Here is a 19134-nt window from a genome sequence, read left to right as displayed (position 1 = left end):
CCAGTCTTGGGTGGAGACAGCTTAACTTCCAATTTGGCTGTATAATTGTATCTTTCACATAGGTTAGTGTTTTGTGACAAATCCCATCACAAAGATAGACCAAGCAACCAATAGTTTGCAGTTTACATACCCTAACACATAATACAATACTTGGGCATTATTCTTCCTATCTATTCAATAAAGACCCTAAAATCAGGGAGTACTTTCTTATAACATTCAAAAAATTCATAATCAAGCCCATTAAGTTTACTAAAACCTCCAAACTACTGAAGACAATTGCCATAACAGGAGCATATACGCCTCCTTGAAACTGCATATTTCATTGGTTCCTGTTTAGCCAATAACAAAACGAATTTAAATTAAATAACCAGTAATTACCAAATAACATGGCCCAACACAATACATAGAATGAACTAGACATTGCCCACCAGATCACAAAAAAGCCGATCGTGGGCATCTTTATTATTTCATTCAATTAATAATGAATTAAAATGAACTGTAATCAGTATATGAAATTTATTACTGGAACTATTCAATTCTTCATAAATAGTTCTAAGATACTTAGTATTTTGCCAGTGTTCCCACAAATTTAAGTCTGTTATTAATAACAGGAGTGTGTGAAACTTACTCGTCAGTCTAAAAGGTACCTAATCTACCTAATTGATCGCACTTAAATTACAAATACAAATAAAAACTAATGTTGCCCAACAACAATCAATAAAAAAAATTATAGAGTGGTAGCCATGACCTCAAGTATGCAATGATGCCGAATATAATAATAATAATAGTAGTCAACCATTTGTTGCAATACCTGTCTCTCATTCATTGTAAATGTACAAATAGCATCGTATGTTGCAACTAACTAACTGATGGCACCTCAGAAATGTAATAACCAAAAATAACGCGTCTATATCATGTTATCGAAAGTTTACTTAATTGAATCAATAAAGGTTGAACTTTATTGATCAATTAAGTAAAGCATCGAATAACATAAAAAAAAAGTAAAAAAAAACTAAATAGCATAGGCAGTGGGGCAAGTCCCCCTGCATCCCCACAACCCCCTACTTAAATATACCAACACTGAGACCAAGACTACATTCAGGTAAATGGAAATCTCTCTTGGAGATTTCCGCATTTGCACGATGTTCTTCACTTTCAATATTGTCGTGCTGACAATATCAGACTCGATATTGTCAGCTTATGACAACATGAAGTAGACCCAAAATAACACCCATCTAAACTTTAATATAGCAATAATTCAACATAAATATCATAATAACTAATAAATAAAGGGGGAAGACAACAAATTACATAGAAATTGCTTTCAGTTTAAGCAAACTAAAAACTGAGGCTGCCTCATTTAATCCTGGTCAAAAATGCAGAAAGGTGCAATTGCCAAGATAATTCTGCTTTTTCAAGAAGCAGAGGCCAGGCACCCCACTATTTGATTCAAAAACAGTTTGTAACACAATAAATTTAAATAAAAACGCCAACCAGGTGTCTGCCAACCACCACGAGTCACCAAACCAACCAAGAAAACTGGAACTGGAAGCAAAGAGAAGAACCTCTTCAAATTGTTGTAAACTTTTAATCCACAGTAAATCACACAGTAAAAACACAATGAACGCCTTCTCACTCAGCGTTTTCTTCACTACTGGACTTCATCAGATACAAACAACAGTTCCTAGTTACCCTTATATATATTATTTAAAATTCATCAACCAATCCATGTCAAGCCTTCATTACATACTAATTAATTGATCATGAATAAATAATTTTTAAAAAACACACAGTTATTTCTTCCATAATACTAAAACCTGTTTAAAAATTCCTTTTGACTTGTTTAAGTTTTTAAATATGTATTAAATAAATTAATATGTTTAGTAAAATTGTATTAAAATAATAAATAAGAAAAAAATAAGAAAAAATAGATGAAAAAAGTTTTTCTTTTGTATTTGTTTGCATTATAAATCTATACATTCTATGTGACTGTAGTGCCACCTCCTGGTTACTTTTATTATCACATCTTTTCCTTCATATCTTTTCAGCTCTTATTTTCAAAAGAGGCTGAATGGATATATGATCATTTAAGCCAGGTTTTCTATTAGCTTCTAAGGCTATCTGCCACCACATTTCTTTGTAGGCTATAAGTTCTTCCAAGGGACCCCCTCTCATATTACCAGTTATTTTGTCCAAAACAAAAAATTGAAATTTGGACCCTATGCAAACCTTGGAATGTCTATAGATGGCATTGGTTTCTTTTTCTTTTCTAACATCGTACATATGTTCATATATTCTTCTTTTGAGTGACCTTTCCGTCTTCCCTACATAGAAAGACGGACATGCCATACAAATAGCTAAATATACCAACCCCCTTGATTCACAGTTGTAATATGCCTTACTTTTTAACCATCTTTTTCTCCCTTCTAGAAAAACTTTTCCTTTATCCAAAATATTGTCACATTGCGTGCACCTACCACATTTGAAGGTGCCAGTTTTTGTTCTGCCTTGTATGTCTTTTTTCCTTTTGTTATCTACATTGTTTTCTAAACATCCTTTTATACTTATGGTGTTTTTGAATATAACTTTAGGCATTTGGGTGGAAATACCTTCTAGGTCCGTAAAATTCTTGAATCTCTCCCATTCCCTATGAAATAATGTTTTTACTTCCTTGTTTAAAATATTATATTCTATGACGAGTGACTGTTGAAAATTTTCTTCTTCCTTATCTTCTGTCCCTTTTACTTCCTTAAATTTTTTAGTGAATGTATTGAAATTGCCCAATATCAGGGTGTTTGGTAGGACCTTCATGTTTTCCAGTGTCTCCAGAAAGGTGGAGTAGTGGTCCTGGGTCATGGAGGGTGATCTGTAGCAGGCCACAATTTGCATTGCAGATTTGCCCGATGTTAGCTGCACATGGATGATCTCAGAGGTATCATGATGTGCCACTAACCTGGAGGTGTAGGTATCCTTGATGAATATGGATACACCCCCTCCTTTTGTGTTTCAGTCCGTGTTCTGTGGCCAAAACATGTGGTATGAGTTGTAGCCTGCCAGTGCTGAGGTGCTTTCTGGAGCCTTGAACCAGGTTTCAGTTACTGCACAGATGTCGACGTTCTTCATACTGAGGAGTGCTTCGAGCACGTGCATTTTGAGATTTAAACTCCTGGCATTGAGTAGCATAACCCTCAGTTTTTTGTTAATTGTGCTGTTTACGGAGGTGGGTTTGACTTTGAGCCTTGCCTAAAAGGCACTATGGGGGCAGCAAGAGCCTTGGCCAGTATTCGAAAGCCTAGGGTGACATGTGCAAGCCATCTCATGCGAATGAATGTGGCTTGTCGAGCATGTCATCCCAGGCTGACAGACACTGGATCCCCTTTGAATGACACCAGAAGCTTAGCCAATTGTTGGAATTGATCATTTTTTCTTTATACTGAGGTATCATTTTCGGTGAGGGCAGGATGCTACTCTGGGTCAGGGTCATACCAGCCTGGGCTACATGATCAGAGAGCTCTTCCATGTCTCTTTTCCTGAAGTCCAGGGAGGTGCATCTCAGGTCATTCACACCGACATGAACAATGACAGAGTCATAGTTGTACTTGTTCTGGAGTGACCTGAGTGCTTGTGTTATGTGGTGGATTCTGGCACCCGACAGGCAGCTAATAGTAACCTTCTGCTCGTCCAGCCTAGTGAGTGGGACATCAGTGTGCCTGACTATAGAATCACCTATTACTAGTGTGTTAGGTATGTTATTTCTCCTTAAGGGCTGTGATTGTTTGGCACACTGATTTTGTGTTTTATGTGTTGTCTGGTTTGTGGCAGGAAGTGCAGGTTGTTTGGGTGTCTGCTTTGGCGATCTCTGATGCTTTTGCAGGTTTTTATGTAGAGCCTCCGAGTATGATTTTGTGTATTTATGTGTATTTTTTCCAGTGCTGTTTTAGTAGGTCTGTGTGCGGCTGGAGTTGTGGTGCAAGTGTTAACCTTCTCCTCTTGACTGTCTGTTCCAGTCTTGGGTGGAGACAGCTTAGCTTCCAATTTGGCTGTATAATTGCATCTTTCACATATGTTAGTGTTTTGTGACAAATCCCATCACAAAGATAGACCAAGCAACCAATAGTTTGCAGTTTACATACCCTAACACATAATACAATACTTGGGCATTATTCTTCCTATCTATTCAATAAAGACCCTAAATCAGGGAGTACTTTCTTATAACATTCAAAAAATTCATAATCAAGCCCATTAAATTTATTAAAATCTCCAAACTACTGAAGACAATTGCCATAACAGGAGCATATATGCCTCCTTGAAACTGCATATTTCATTGGTTCCTGTTTAGCCAATAACAAAACAAATTTAAATTAAATAACCAGTAATTACCAAATAACATGGCCCAACACAATACATAGAATGAACTAGACATTGCCCACCAGATCACAAAAAAGCCGATCGTGGGCATCTTTATTATTTCATTCAATTAATAATGAATTAAAATGAACTGTAATCAGTATATAAAATTTATTACTGGACCTATTCAATTCTTCATAAATAGTTTTAAGATACTTAGTATTTTGCCAGTGTTCCCACAAATTTAAGTCTGTTATTAATAACACGAGTGTGTGAAACGTACTCGCCAGTCTAAAAGGTACCTAATCTACCTAATTGATCGCACTTAAATTACAAATACAAATAAAAACTAATGTTGCCCAACAACAATCAATAAAAAACAATTATAGAGTGGTAGCCATGACCTCAAGTATGCAATTATGCCGAATATAATAATAATAATAGCAGTCAACCATTTGTTGCAATACCTGTCTCTCATTCATTGTAAATGTACAAATAGCATCGTATGTTGCAACTAACTAACTGATGGCACCTCAGAAATGTAATAACCAAAAATAACGCGTCTATATCATGTTATCAAAAGTTTACTTAATCGAATCAATAAAGGTTGAACTTTATTGATCAATTAAGTAAAACATCGAATAACGTAAAAAAAAAGTAAAAAAAACTAAATAGCGTAGGCAGTGGGGCAAGTCCCCCTGTATCCCCACAACCCCCTACTTAAATATACCAACACTGAGACCGCACTACATTCAGGTAAATGGAAATCTCCCCTTGCGGAGATTTCCGTTTACTTGCACGATGTTCTTCACTTTCAGTATTGCCGTGCTGACAATATCAGACTCGATATTGTCAGCTTATGACAACATGAAGTAGACCCAAAATAACACCCATCTAATCTTTAATATAGCAATAATTCAACATAAATATCATAATAACTAATAAATAAAGGGGGGAGACAACAAATTACATAGAAATTGCTTTCAGTTTAAGCAAACTAAAAACTGAGGCTGCCTCATTTAATCCTGGTCAAAAATGCGCAGAAAGGTGCAATTGCCAAGATAATTCTGCTTTTTCAAGAAGCAGAGGCCAGGCACCCCCACTATTTGATTCAAAAACAGTTTGTAACACAATAAATTTAAATAAAAAACGCTAACCAGGTGTCTGCCAACCACCACGAGTCACCAAACCAACCAAGAAAACTGGAACTGGAAGCAAAGCGAAGAACCTCTTCAAATTATTGTAAGCTTTTAATCCACAGTAAATCACACAGTAAAAGCACAATGAACGCCTTCTCACTCAGCGTTTTCGTCACTACTGGACTTCATCAGATACAAATAACAGTTCCTAATTACCCTTATATGTATTATTTAAAATTCATCAACCAGTCCATATCAAGCCTTCATTACATCCTAATTAATTGATCATGAATAAATAATTTTTTAAAAAAACACGCAGTTGTTTCTTCCATAATACAAAACCGTTTTAAAAAATTCCTTTTAACTTATTTAAGTTTTTAAAATATGTATTAAATAAATATGTTTAGTAAAATTGTGTTAAAATAATAAATAAAAGAAAGTAGATGAAAAAATAGGTGAAACAAGTTCTTCTGTTGTGTATGTTTGCATTATAAGCCTATACATGCTATGTGACTGTAGTGCCACCTCCTGGTTACTTTTATTATCATGTCTTATCCTTCATATTTTTTCAGCTCTTATTTTCAAAAGAGGCTGAATGGATATGTGATCATTTAAGCCAGGTTTTCTGTTATCTTCTAAGGCTATCTGCCACCACATTTCTTTGTAGGCTATAAGTTCTTCCAAGGGACCCCCTCTCATATTACCAATTATTTGGTCCAAAACAAAAAATTGAAATTTGGACCCTATGCAAACCTTGGAATGTCTATAGATGGCATTGGTTTCTTTTTCTTTTCTAACATCGTACATATGTTCGTATATTCTTCTTTTGAGTGACCTTTCCGTCTTCCCTACGTAGAAAGACGGACATGCCATACAAGTAGCTAAATATACCAACCCCCTTGATTCACAGTTGTAATATGCCTTGCTTTTTAACCATCTTTTTCTCCCTTCTAGAAAAACTTTTCCTTTGTCCAAAATATTGTCACATTGCGTGCACCTACCACATTTAAAGGTGCCAGTTTTTATTCTACCTTGTATATCTTTTTTCCTTTTATCATCTGCATTGTTTTCTAAACATCCTTTTATACTTATGGTGTTTTTGAATATAACTTTAGGCATTTGGGTGGAAATACCTTCTAGATCCGTAAAATTCTTGAATCTCTCCCATTCCCTATGAAATAATGTTTTTACTTCCTTATTTAAAATATTATATTCGATGACGAGTGACTGTTGGAAATTTTCTTCTTCCTTATCTTCTGTCCCTTTTACTTCCTTATGTGACCCTATGATGGGTTTAAATCTTTCCCTTCTACCTTTTTCAACCTCAATTCTTAATTTTTGAATAAAATCATTTGGATAACCCCTTTCGAGAAACATTTTATGTAACAAATCACATTCCTTTAAGAATTTATCATCTTTGCTGGTCATTCTTGACCTTCTTACAAATTGCCCTTTTACTAAATTCTTTTTACAATATAATGGATGGGCACTATTGAAGTGTAAAAAGGAATTGACGTAGGTGGATTTCCTATAGACACTAGTTTGGAATTTTTTGTTTTCCAGGGTTATTTCCACATCTAGGTATGAAATATTAGTCTTAGAATAATTGTAGGTAAATTTTAAAAAACCTGAAGTTTCCTCCATATATTTGATAAATTCTTCTAGAATTTCGATACCCCCTATCCAGAATATTATAATGTCGTCAAGGAACCTCTTATATAGTGTCCAATATTTTTCATATTTGGATCCCAATATGTATTTGCTTTCCCAGTTTGATAATACTAAATTAGCAAAGGTAGGTGCACAGGCAGCACCCATAGCTACACCCTGTAATTGTCTAAAATATTCACCATTAAATAGAAAAAAATTGTTTTTCAATATTAGGTCCATCAACCCTGTGCACACTACCTTTTCTCCACGGGTAAGTTTGTTGTCTGCAAATATTTCTTCCTCAAACATCATATTACCTTCTTCATAGGGTATCGAACCAAATAAGTCCACTATGTCTATAGTCACAAAAATTAGTTCCTCATGATACAATTCTGGATTCAAAATGGTCAATAAATCCCATGAATCCTTCAAAATTGTCCCCTTGTTAATCCAAATATGTTTGGTCTTAACATCCACATACTTTGCTAGAGAATTTGTTTTTGACCCATCGGCTGAGACAATGGGTCTCAGGGGTGGGTCCAAGCTATTTTTGTGGATTTTTGGTATCCCAAATACAACCGGTATTTTGGGTTTTATTTTTTTCAGGTAGGTCAAGGTTTTGTAATTAATAAGTTCCTCAATCATCATGTCTTCAAGTATACCGTCAATTCTATAGTAGGCCATATTAATTTCGTTCCTAGATACCACACTATATTTCATTTCATTTCTTAAAAGTTCGTTCATTTTGCCTTCATACACTGTCACATCCATCACAACCACCCCACCCCCCTTATCAGGTTTCATTACTCTGATATTTTTATTAGCTTTTAGTTCCTCCAAAGCTAAATATTCATTTGGGTGGAGGTTGTAGTGGGTTTGTCTATCCCTCAAGTTTCTCTCTTTTCTTCTAATTTCCCTTTCCATATTATTTTCAAAATTCTTTAACTGGGTGTGTATGACAGGATTAAATGTGGATTTTTTAATTAATTTATTTTCATTAATAATATCTCTATTTCTTTTTACTTCTTGACCTATACCTTCACTATGGAACAGCAACTGCAAATTCATTTTTCTAATAAAGAGCTTCATATCAATTAGGGTTTGTGTAATGTTCCCTTTAACCAAGGGTATAAATTTAAAACCCTTTTCCAATAATTTGAAATGCTGTACATTTAATACCAAATTGCTGAAATTGTAAATAGCAAACCCTCCAAGGGTATATTTGTTCCCATCTTCCTCAATATTATTTATTAATATATCTTCTGTCACACAAAAATTTAAAACAATGACTACTATTCTCAGAAATATGCCTATAAAGAGCATTGGTGTTTTCTTTTAGAATGAATACCAGAAAAAATAGAATTAGTGAACATCTTTCTGATATTCTAATCCCACCCACAGCTATTTGGTGTGGGGTCATTTCTTGAGAGGGTCTGAAATGTTTTTGGGATCCTGGCATAAGAAGCATCCCCAACCATAAAATCAAACTTCAGTTTCTCCAAATTATTATATCATAAGCAATATTATTAGATAACCAGAATTTTCTGAGATTTTGCTTGTGATTTGTTTGAAGGAGTGTATAAAATTTCTTTGTGTCTTTCATTATTTGTTTTTAACTTGATTTCTAAGGAATCTATAGAGTTGTAGATTTTTGTTGGTTTTATGTGTTTGTCATTCACTCCATGCTTTATCTCTTTTAGTCATGAGTTGTCTACCTAGTTTTGACAGCCATGGGGAATGATTAGTTTTAGTTCTTTTAGTGCGGACTGAAGCAGGACTATTAAGGGTATTTAAGAATGTTCCATTGAAATAGGCTACTGCATCATCTAGGGGAAGGGTTTTAGTGATGACCAGTTGGTGTCAGTGAATACCTGTTTATCAAACTGACAGAGAATATGGACTGTTTTATAGATATGTTCTCTGGTTACACAGGATGTCACTCTGTCAGCATAGGTCAATCAGGGTATCTGGGAATGTACTGGCTTCTGTGAACTTGCTTGGGTCAGATGCCTAGAATTCAGTGCAGAATGGATCCTTGTTTTTTTTTAGCTTTATTATATCTTGTAGGAGTTGAAATGAGTTTAATGAGTCTAAATAAGTTAATACTGTGGGTAGGAAAGTCTGAAGTTAAGTTATGACAGTTTATGTTTATGTCACCTAGTATTATGGTTTTATTAGGAACTGAATTAGCTAACAAATATATTATGTCTTCAAGTATAGGGATGTTGGTACCTGAGAGGATGTACATTTTTTTGTCTTATTCACTTTTAAGAAGGTAATAAGAATTTCCGTAGTGACAAATTTAGGTAGGATGATAGAGTATGGGGTAAGGCTATAGAAATTAGGGTAGAGTAAGGCTATACCACAGTCCTTCTTTTGTAGTCTGTTTGCTCAAATAATGTTATATCTTGGTGAAGAAACTCTGTGTTATTTATGTTGGGTTTGAGCCAGGTTTCAGTGGCAGTAAATAAATCTAGAGTGTAGTTGGAAATCCAAGCATGGAGATCTGTTATACAAAAAGTTTATTGTTATAAGGTTTAGAGATTTTGAGGGGGCCAAGCAGTTTAGGGGTAGAGTTGAACTGGGGTTAGGATGGATATCACCACACTGACAGATTCTGGAAGTAAGAATGTTACTTATAATATAATAATTTGTTTGGAGAAACTGAAGTTTGATTTTATGGTTGGGGATGCATATGTGAAGTATTTTCAGTTTAGAGCAGAGGAAAGGCTAATGTTGTATAGGTGGGGGCAGATGTTATTATAGCTGTTAATATAGTTTAGATAGAGTGTAAGAATGTAAAATGAGCTAGGAGAAGGAGAGTTAGACTGAGAATGGAAGGAAATAGCATGGTTGCTGTGGGATGAGCTGTAAGGATAATATTGGAGTAGAGGGGTAGTGTGCAGGAGTGGGGGAGCAGCAACAGAGTTAGGTAGTTGTGCTTATAGGTTTAATTCAGGGTTGGAGGGGACTGTCGGGTATGTCAATTGAGGGTGGGATTAGAACAGAGTATGCATGTAGATGTAGTGGGGGTCACTGGGAATTGGAGTAGATTAGGGGAGCGGAGTGAGTTTGGGAGTAGGTGAGTCCACTCAGCAAAGGAAGAAAAATGCTCTACAGAAACAATCAGCCAGGAGGGAAAAAATCTAATGCATTTGAATAATGATGATGTCAGCTAGACACAAGGTATACTGAAAGTGTAGGAGAGGAAAGGAAAAAGAAGACATTGTGGAAAACAGAGAAAAGTAAAGTTATACCTACTGAACAATTATTTATCTGGTCCAAATAACAGACCTCTAATTACAGGGGGCAAGTTAGGAGATTTTGAGGGAATGTAGAGGTAGAATTAAGAATGGTAAAAGGTTATAAACATAGAAGAAGTAATACTAGCAGTGGAATGTATAACAAGCACTAGGATCCATGCAGTGAAAGGCAGATAGAATGATTGGAATAGATGAAAAAGTTAAAAAGGAGCTGCAGTATATAGAGGTAGGCGAGAGATGGCATGTAGAGAGGGTGGCGATAGTTATGGGAGAAACTGCATCCTCGGTGTAGTTGATATCTTTAGAGAAATGCACATTAATAGAGTACTTGCTTTAGCTTCTACACAAACATTAGTAATAACTGCTTACCAAATTCAACATATACCTCTTAGGTTTGGTACTGCTTGCAAGTTTAGTGGGATAAGGATAAACATACTTGCTGATGCAAGAAAAGGTGCTCTTCTAAGAGCAGGAGTAGACAGAGGAGATGTTTCCCTTGGTTGGCTACTCAGGTGCAGGCTGCAGCATCCAAGGCTGCTGTGAGGGCAATTACTTTAAGGGGCAGAGGTGGACCACCAAGTTTAGTATTGCTTGCAAGTTTAGTGGGAAAGGATCCATGTACACACAGACTCAGGAAAAGGTGCTCTTCCTAGCTGAGTGGAGGTAGACACAAGAGATATTTCCTTCAGTGAGCCACTCAAGTGCAGGCTGGAGCATCCAAGGCTGTTGTGACAGCAGTTACTTTAATGGGCAGAGGTGATTTGCAGCATGTGTTTTAGAGGATGTGGCCCTAAAAATACCTATAGGGAATCTATATACTAAGAATTTATAGGAAACAGTTGTAGACTATTTCTCAAAAGTGATAAAATGAGAGTTCTTTTAAGATGTTTAGATAACTAAAGTAAGCAAACAGCCCCTATGTATCAATAATGTCTACGTGTTGAGCTAGGGACTGAGTGAGCAGTTCAGGAGAAGGAGTTCAAAGGTTCTAAATGATGTATGTATGCATTTTATTTTGGTGTATTGACTGAGCTATAGATTAAAAAACAGAGTGAAATTCAGAGGTTTATTTGAGAGAGACGGGGTCGGCATAGTTTTGGCAAACAACCAGATATATGTTTCAAGGTTATGTACAGACATACTGTAATATTCATGGATTTTTCATTTAATTTTCAAGTATTTCTTTGTTAATTGAGTATGCTAACCGGTCCTTTTTAGACCATTTTCCACTGTCAGAGCACAACAGCAAGGCTAAATACAATAAGTACATAAGCAGATGATAATCAATAAACTAATATGTTTTTGATCTGTGGGAAGAAATTGAAGTACCTACAAAATATCCATGCAGATTATAGGAGAACATGCAAACTCTAGGCAGACATTAACTAGAGGTCAGGTCAGAACTCCTAGACGTACTGAATGTGAAGTTTTAAAAAATGTACAACATAAATTTTTTAAAGCAGTATTGACTTGTGGGATATATTTTAACATCACAACCCCGATGTCTTGATATAGATTAGTGCACTCATGCACTAACTTGAATCCAGATATCCTTGCTGTGAAAGGCATATTGGCAGTACATTATAATTTTCTGAAACTGAATCCGGAAAACAAAAAAAATGGTCTCAAACTCTAATTTAAAACTTTTTCTACTAATGCAAGAGATGATGTAAAATCAGCAATGCCATCCAAGGTAACAAAACATATTTATCTCACTAAAATAGTTAGAGGACATGCTGAATAATTTAGTTGTGAAGTGCTATAACATAATTATTTTAATTAAATATATGTTAGTCTTTTGTTGAGAAATATTGGAGGGGAGTCATAATTGCCTCTGCTGTCTCAATCCTTATAAATAGGTGCATCCAGGAATCCTACATTCCCTCTCTCTGGAAAAAGTCACACATTATCCCTCTGCACAAATGAGGAAATTCAACAGACATAATAAGTTTAGACCTATAGCAATCTTATCTCCCCTTGCCACAAATGCTTGAAAATGTATTCAAAATCAAGTGCAAGACTATCTCCTGCAGGAAGAACTCCTATCCCATACACAACATGGCTTCCTTCTTTCCCATGGTACTAGCACTGCCCTCCTAATTAGCTTGTCACAGCAAACTTCTACTTCAAATGCCCTCACTAGGTCTCTCTCAGCCTACCTTTCTGTGGTTCAAAAGCTACTTGTCCAATAGGTATCAGTTAATAAAATGGCACTCCTTACGTCCCAGTCACCACTGGTGTACCACAAGGCTCTATCCTTGGTCCCCTCCTCTTTAACATTTTCACAAACACCCTCTATACTGCCGACAACGGGCCACCCTAATACAGTACGCAGATGATTCCAATCTCATTTGCACATCTAACAACAAAGTACACCACAAAAAAATTACTCTGGAAGCTTTAGCAGACACTGAAACATGGCTTTATAACTCACAACTCAGGCTCACCCCAAAAAAGACCAAACTACTACTTTTTTCCCCCAATCATTCTCTCATAAAATAAACAAATAAATATAAAGTCTTCTCTCTTGACAAGACAACAACTGAAGTAACTTCTCACAGCAAACTATTGGGGTGATAGTGAATGATAATCTACTTTCGACCTGCACATACAAAATTACATAAGAAAAACTCATCAAAACTAGGGATGCTTTACAGAACCAAAAACTTTCTCACCAATACAACTAAAACTACACTTGCCACTACTTATTTCCTCCCCACTCTTCTTTATGGTGCGCACATCCTTACTAACCTCCAGGCTTCACAAAAAGTTAAAACTTGAACAATGCTAAAACAAAGTTGCTAAATTTGCAGCAAATACCCCTTTCAGAACCCACAACTGTATAGCACTGAAAACCCTAAATTTGTTAGAACTGCCACATCAACAAACATATACACAACTTCTTATCACCTATAAAATTATCCAGCATCCATCTGTCTGTCCAGCACTAAAAAGCATTCTACACAACTAATTTCCCAGTCATTGCAATACAGTGACAAAAAAAATCTCCTGTCTGTCTACAAACCGAGCAAATTTGTTGGGCGTTGTCTGTACTTGTACAAGGTTGCTAAGGCCTGGAACTACTTCCCTGTCTCCATCAGGTCTATGCCCTCCCTCCCGTCTTTCAAAACCACACTGAAAGACTTCCTAGCTAAAATCTGGCTTTGTTCTTGCTCAAAACCAAGATAAACTATATCCCTAAATGTGAACAAGTACCTTTTCATTCTTATACCTCCTTACTCTCCCTTCCTCGCTTACTTCCTTACTGCTATTTAAATCTGTTTCCTGACCTTCTCTCTAAATGTACCATAAACCTGTTTTTCTCTCACTTCATATTGCAATTTTTATTTGTATTAGACTAACTTACGTTTAATTTCTCTACAAACTGTCTAAAATTTCTCTAGGTATTAAATGATTGTCATAGATCTTGTATTGATTCTTAATCAATGTTTTTATATAATGTCTAATTTGTTGTAATTATTTAAACTGCAGATGTTTTTGTTTTATTTTTGAAGATTGTAAAATGATTGGTCTTAAAATGTTTTGTAATAATTTGGAGCTTTTTTCCCGGGCCTCCCCTGAAAACGTGCTTCCACCCAGTTGGACTTTCCCGGTAATTAAATGTCAATAAATTAATAAATAGATAAATGCAGCTGCCTCTATGCAGCTATTAACATGCTTATATAGGGTTTCTGTGAACTGTTCTGCATAGGCTGCAGTGTTCTTAGAGTTTAAGTGGACTAGAAATTTTGCCAGGTTATCACTTAATAGTAGGAAATTAGTCTTTAGAGTAGTTCCTGAACATCCCAGGGTTAACTGGGGTTCTGGGTTTTATTTTTACTTAAAAGGAGACTGTTTTGTGGTCTGAACACATCAGAGATGATATTACACTAGGAGTGTTCAGCGATCCCTACAGTATATTACTGAGGGCCAGATCCAGTATGTTTGTGTCCTTGGTGGTGTATTGACAATTTGTTTCAGGGAGTTTTTGTTTAGAAAATTCAGGAATCTCTGTGCCTGCACTTTTGGTGTCATATATGATTCCCAAATATAAATACCAAGCTGTCAGCCTGCAAACTATTTGTATCCATCAGGTAAAGACCTTAGCCAATATGCCTATTACTTTGAACATCCTTGTAAGTTGTTTGTTTTATTAAATCTTTTGACAGCAGAGTGAACAAATATAGTGGCCAACTACCACTGATAATCAGTTACTGGTAACCAGTAGCTTTTGGAATGATCATCTTTTAATTACTTCTTCATAGATTCTGCTTCCTGGAACAGATACTCCCAGCGGCTCAGTGCTTCCAGGAATCAGTTGACTCATTCCAGGAGTGGCTAAATGTGACAGAACAACACCTTGCTGAACTGCGAGCCACATACAGGAACATTGAAAAAGCTCAAGAAACTCTTGAAAGTATTAAGGTATGAACATACTTAATTTTGAATAATAACTGTATACCATTGAATGGCACTTTACCCCTTAAGAGAGATTATTATAGTAGTGTTTAAGTTTGGTTACTTTGTTCTACATGTTGTTCTTCTTCTTTCAGCTTTTCCCGGTTAGGGGTCGCCACAGCGGAACTCCGGTCCGCTAATGATTGGCAGTAGATTTTTTATGGGTGTCAGCTTGATGCCCAACCTTAACGAAGGCACGTCCATTCTACACATGTCTTTCAAATGCCACTCGACCACGGGGAGGACATGCAGACTCCACACAGAAGGCGCCCCAGCGAGAATTGAATGGGGGAACCTCTTGCTGTGAGGCAACATTGCTACCGCTGCACCACTGCGGATGTAGCCAATTCCTCACAGGGGAATATTGATGCTCACTATAAAAAAAATGTTTCTTTGGTTTCCTTATGTAAAATTAGATTCTTACACAAATGTGGTAATTATAAGTGTGATCACAGAAAAGATTTAGATTTTGATAAAAGAACCAGATTTGAAACTGCTAAAACAAGGGAAAAAATTATTTTTGCATGGTGACTTAATCCCCAGCATCCCTTGTGTGCCCCCATACCCCTGCTATTTTCATATATTAACTCAGAGGTTGACGTATGATATCATAGCCTCACGCTTTAAATGCAAAAACTTGGAATCCCACTTCACTGATTGCACATTACAGTGTGCCTGGCCCCCATTTCCTTTATGTTGTCTGTACAGCTGGCTCTGTCCATTCACCCCATTACATGCAAACATGCTAAAAGTGCATGCATTTCTGCACACAATGAGTTACTGTACAGGATGAAAAATCCCTACAAAGATTTTACAAATAAAAGTAAATTTGAACCTATGCAGATGTGCCTGGAGTTCACATTTTAGGCAATGCTGTTGCACTGAACTGATGTGCCATTGCATTCTTCACAGAAATTATTTATACAACACCTCTTAGTACATCATTTTATGGAACCTTCTTCCCCAACCATGAACCTTCTTCCCTAACCATCTATGCAATTGAGATCTCCAGTTGCAAAATCCCATATGAAATTCCTAATACTTGAAAAAGTAACCTGGCCTAACAACTTTGTGTTTCAAGGGTCAAACCCCATTCTGTGCAGCAGTACATCATAATTTTTCCTCAAAGGCCATGGTCAGTGTATTCATATCACACTCTTACAAAGTCCTTAACAAATTTACAAATATTTCCATACCACTGTAGTACTATTTGACTTTTGGGGGGTAGAAGCATGACTCTTCCATTCAAGTTTTATTGCATGCATCCAACAGAGCAAAACAGCCATCCAAAGATGCAGCTCCTCTTTTCTTCTCACGTTGATTGTTATATTTTGTTATTTTCACAGTATTTTATGCCTTAAACTCTTTTTTTCAGCAGTTTTTAACAATTATCATTTGTATTTATTTTTTTTAAATCAAAAGCACAATAACATGCAGTAAAATCATGAAGTTGTGAAATATATGGGTGTCATTAAATAGCCTTATACAAGAGTAATCAGTGAACGTAGTCACTACCAAGTACTAAACAGACTGCTCTGTCCATATCATTACAACTGCTAATAAGTTCAAATGGACAAGCATATTGTGAAATGCTGAACTTTCAAAAATTATTGGAACTACACCTATTTTCGCTTAAAATGGCAATAGGACCTTAAGAGTTTGAATCATATGACATTACTAGTTTAAATAACATTTCTAAAGTTGTGTTTCCGTTTCATATTGTAAATGGTCTAAGTAAATTAGTACAGGTCATTTGACTTTTATACTTCATGCCAGCATTAGTGTGCACATTAGGCATTATTTTAGTTGTCAGAGTAAATGATTAGTTTACATTGCACAGTGCTCCAGTTGTTCTTGTTTTTATATAAGGAAAACTAACAGGTTACATGTATTGTATGCATGAGCATGTGGCAGCTATTATGAATAGACATAGTAAAAATCCTTTAGCTAAACATAGTACAGTATGTAGGAATTTTAGCAATTTCATTTAGTGTGTTAAATCATGTCCCACATACTTTGGGGTGACTATAACACACATTTAGAAGTTAAAGAACTTCGCTGGCAGATTTAAAGCATTTCATTTTCCATACCTTAATGATACATTAATATTTAATGCTATTTAAGATCGCTGCCTGCTAAAAATGAACCTTGCATGTATTTATTCACTATTTTAATGCAGTTATTTCATGTATATGTTTTTATCAAGTTGTCTAATTATGTGATTTCTGGTCATGTGCATACCTTTCAACCTCTTAGTACAAGAAATCTGGATAAACCCTGAAGTAATGGGGGCAAAAGCACAAAAATAGATACATTTTAAATATTGCTGTTGTAAAATTTGAAAGTTGGTAGAATAAAGTTAAACGCACCAAAAGCAAAGAACACTAAATTCCAGGATGGCTGAGCGGAGGCAATAATTCCAATGCTGCTGACACAAATGCGATGTTTTATTCCACCAAAACACATGAAACACAACGTTTAACACAAGCGCTTTCACTCGGTTCCTACCGAGCTTTATCAAGTACAATGAAAGCTGCATAAATGGCAGTTTATATACATTTACTTACTTCAATTTAATTCATTACATATGCAAATGATTTCTTAAGGTAATACTGCTTAGTATTTAAATAAAAATAATTGTTTAAAAAATATGAGGATTACTTTGTATAGTGTATCATGGTGATCTAGAGTATTATTTTAATTTAAAATTAACATGAGGGTTTTTGTTTTTTTAAAAACATAACATGTCACAATATATCTAAATCTGTGTAAAGTGTTCAAATTGTGCTTTTTTGGTTGCGATCATCTTAAAGATAAGAAGAAAAGGGGAAAAAGAAAAGAAAAGAAGAGAGAAGGGGGGGCGGAAGTGGGTAGAAGAGAGGAATGAAGGGTTAAAGTTGATAATATTTACAATTTTCTATATGTATAGCAGCAAAACATATATGAATATACAATAATTGTGTTAAAAAGGAACCTTAGTAGCAACAAAGCCTATACAAATATGCAATAAATATGTTAAAAATGTACACAACAAGAGGGTTTCTTTCTAAGAACTATTCTAAAATATTTTAAAATTAATTTTAGAAAATAAGCTGATAATTAATTAGTTCTCCCTGAACTGGATATTAAAGCCTAGCTCTCCTTAATTTTAGAACTGAGCTTATGCTTAAAGTATCATTTAATCCAGGACTTTTGTTTGCATCTAATCTTAGTTGCCATGTTAATTCTTTGGATTCCAAAACAGATTCCCAGTCACCACCTCTTTCATTTTGTAGCACTTGTTCAAGAATTATGAACTTGAGATTGTAATTTGGACATGTTAGTGAATGCTTATAGAAGGCATTGTTTTCCTTCTTTTTCTCTATGTCATAGGAGTGTTCATATAACCTTTTTCTCAACTCTCTCTCCGTTTTTCCAATATAGAAACTATTGCACGTGGTGCATAGTCCTAAGTATACCACTCCCTTAGTGTTGCAGGTGTAATGTCCCTGTGGCTTGATGTCAAAGTTCCTTGCCTTCAAAAACAAGTGAGAGTCATGGATTATCATGTGACATTGTTTACAAGCCCCGCATTTATAAGTTCCTTTTTTAGCTCCATGTCTGTTGGCCTGTAGGTGTTGTCTTCTCTCGAATATTTCTTTGAGGCTAGGACCTTTCTTTCTAATAAATTGTGGTTTGTTTTCCAGTATCGAGTTGAAGTCATCGTGTATTTTGAGTACCGGCCAATACTTTAGTATAGACTGTTCAATCCCAATACTGTCATTGGAAAACGTGTATACAAAACCACAACTTTTTTCTGTATTACTTTTGCTCGCTTCATTTTGTCCTGAATTTATGCATCCAACACCTAGCAGGGGTTTGTAAGAACTGTCTCTTAAATTAATCACTTCTTGTGTGAGGGTAGTTAGTAGGTCTAGTGGATATCCACGCTGCAAAAACATGTTCTGTAGTTTTCTAATTTCATTCTCAAAATCATCCTTCTTGCTGCACATTCTACTGGCCCTAATTAATTGTCCTTTAACAATCCCTTTCTTTTGGTGTAAGGGGTGCTGGCTGGTAAAATGTAGCAACGAATTTGAAAAAGTTGTTTTCCGGAAAATTTTGGAGTGGACCTGTTTTGTATTGTGGTCTTTATAAATGGAGACATCCAAATAATTTAGGTTTGTTTCACTTACAACATGGGTGAAACACAGAAAACTAGTTGAAGAATTGATGTAATTTAAAAACAAATCCAGTTCATTTGTAGTTCCTTGCCATAAAATACAGATGTCATCTAA

The 19134-nt window shown here is 35.6% G+C and overlaps 1 protein-coding gene across 1 annotated transcript in view; it reads left to right on the top strand.

Annotated features, from left to right (window-relative positions):
- Window positions 1-19134, top strand: part of LOC122797773 (microtubule-actin cross-linking factor 1-like) — an 899011-nt gene that overhangs the window by 128333 nt on the left and 751544 nt on the right. The window contains exon 5 of the mRNA XM_044066295.1: window positions 14665-14824. Coding sequence (XP_043922230.1) covers window positions 14665-14824 — 160 coding nt within the window. The remainder of the gene's footprint in view (window positions 1-14664; window positions 14825-19134) is intronic.

Source organism: Protopterus annectens, chromosome 3.part1 (genome assembly GCF_019279795.1).
Source record: "Protopterus annectens isolate FY-2018-M chromosome 3.part1, PAN1.0, whole genome shotgun sequence".
Taxonomy (NCBI): domain Eukaryota; kingdom Metazoa; phylum Chordata; order Ceratodontiformes; family Protopteridae; genus Protopterus; species Protopterus annectens.
Note: the sequence above shows the minus strand (reverse complement) of the source record. Positions and strands in the feature narration are given on the sequence as shown.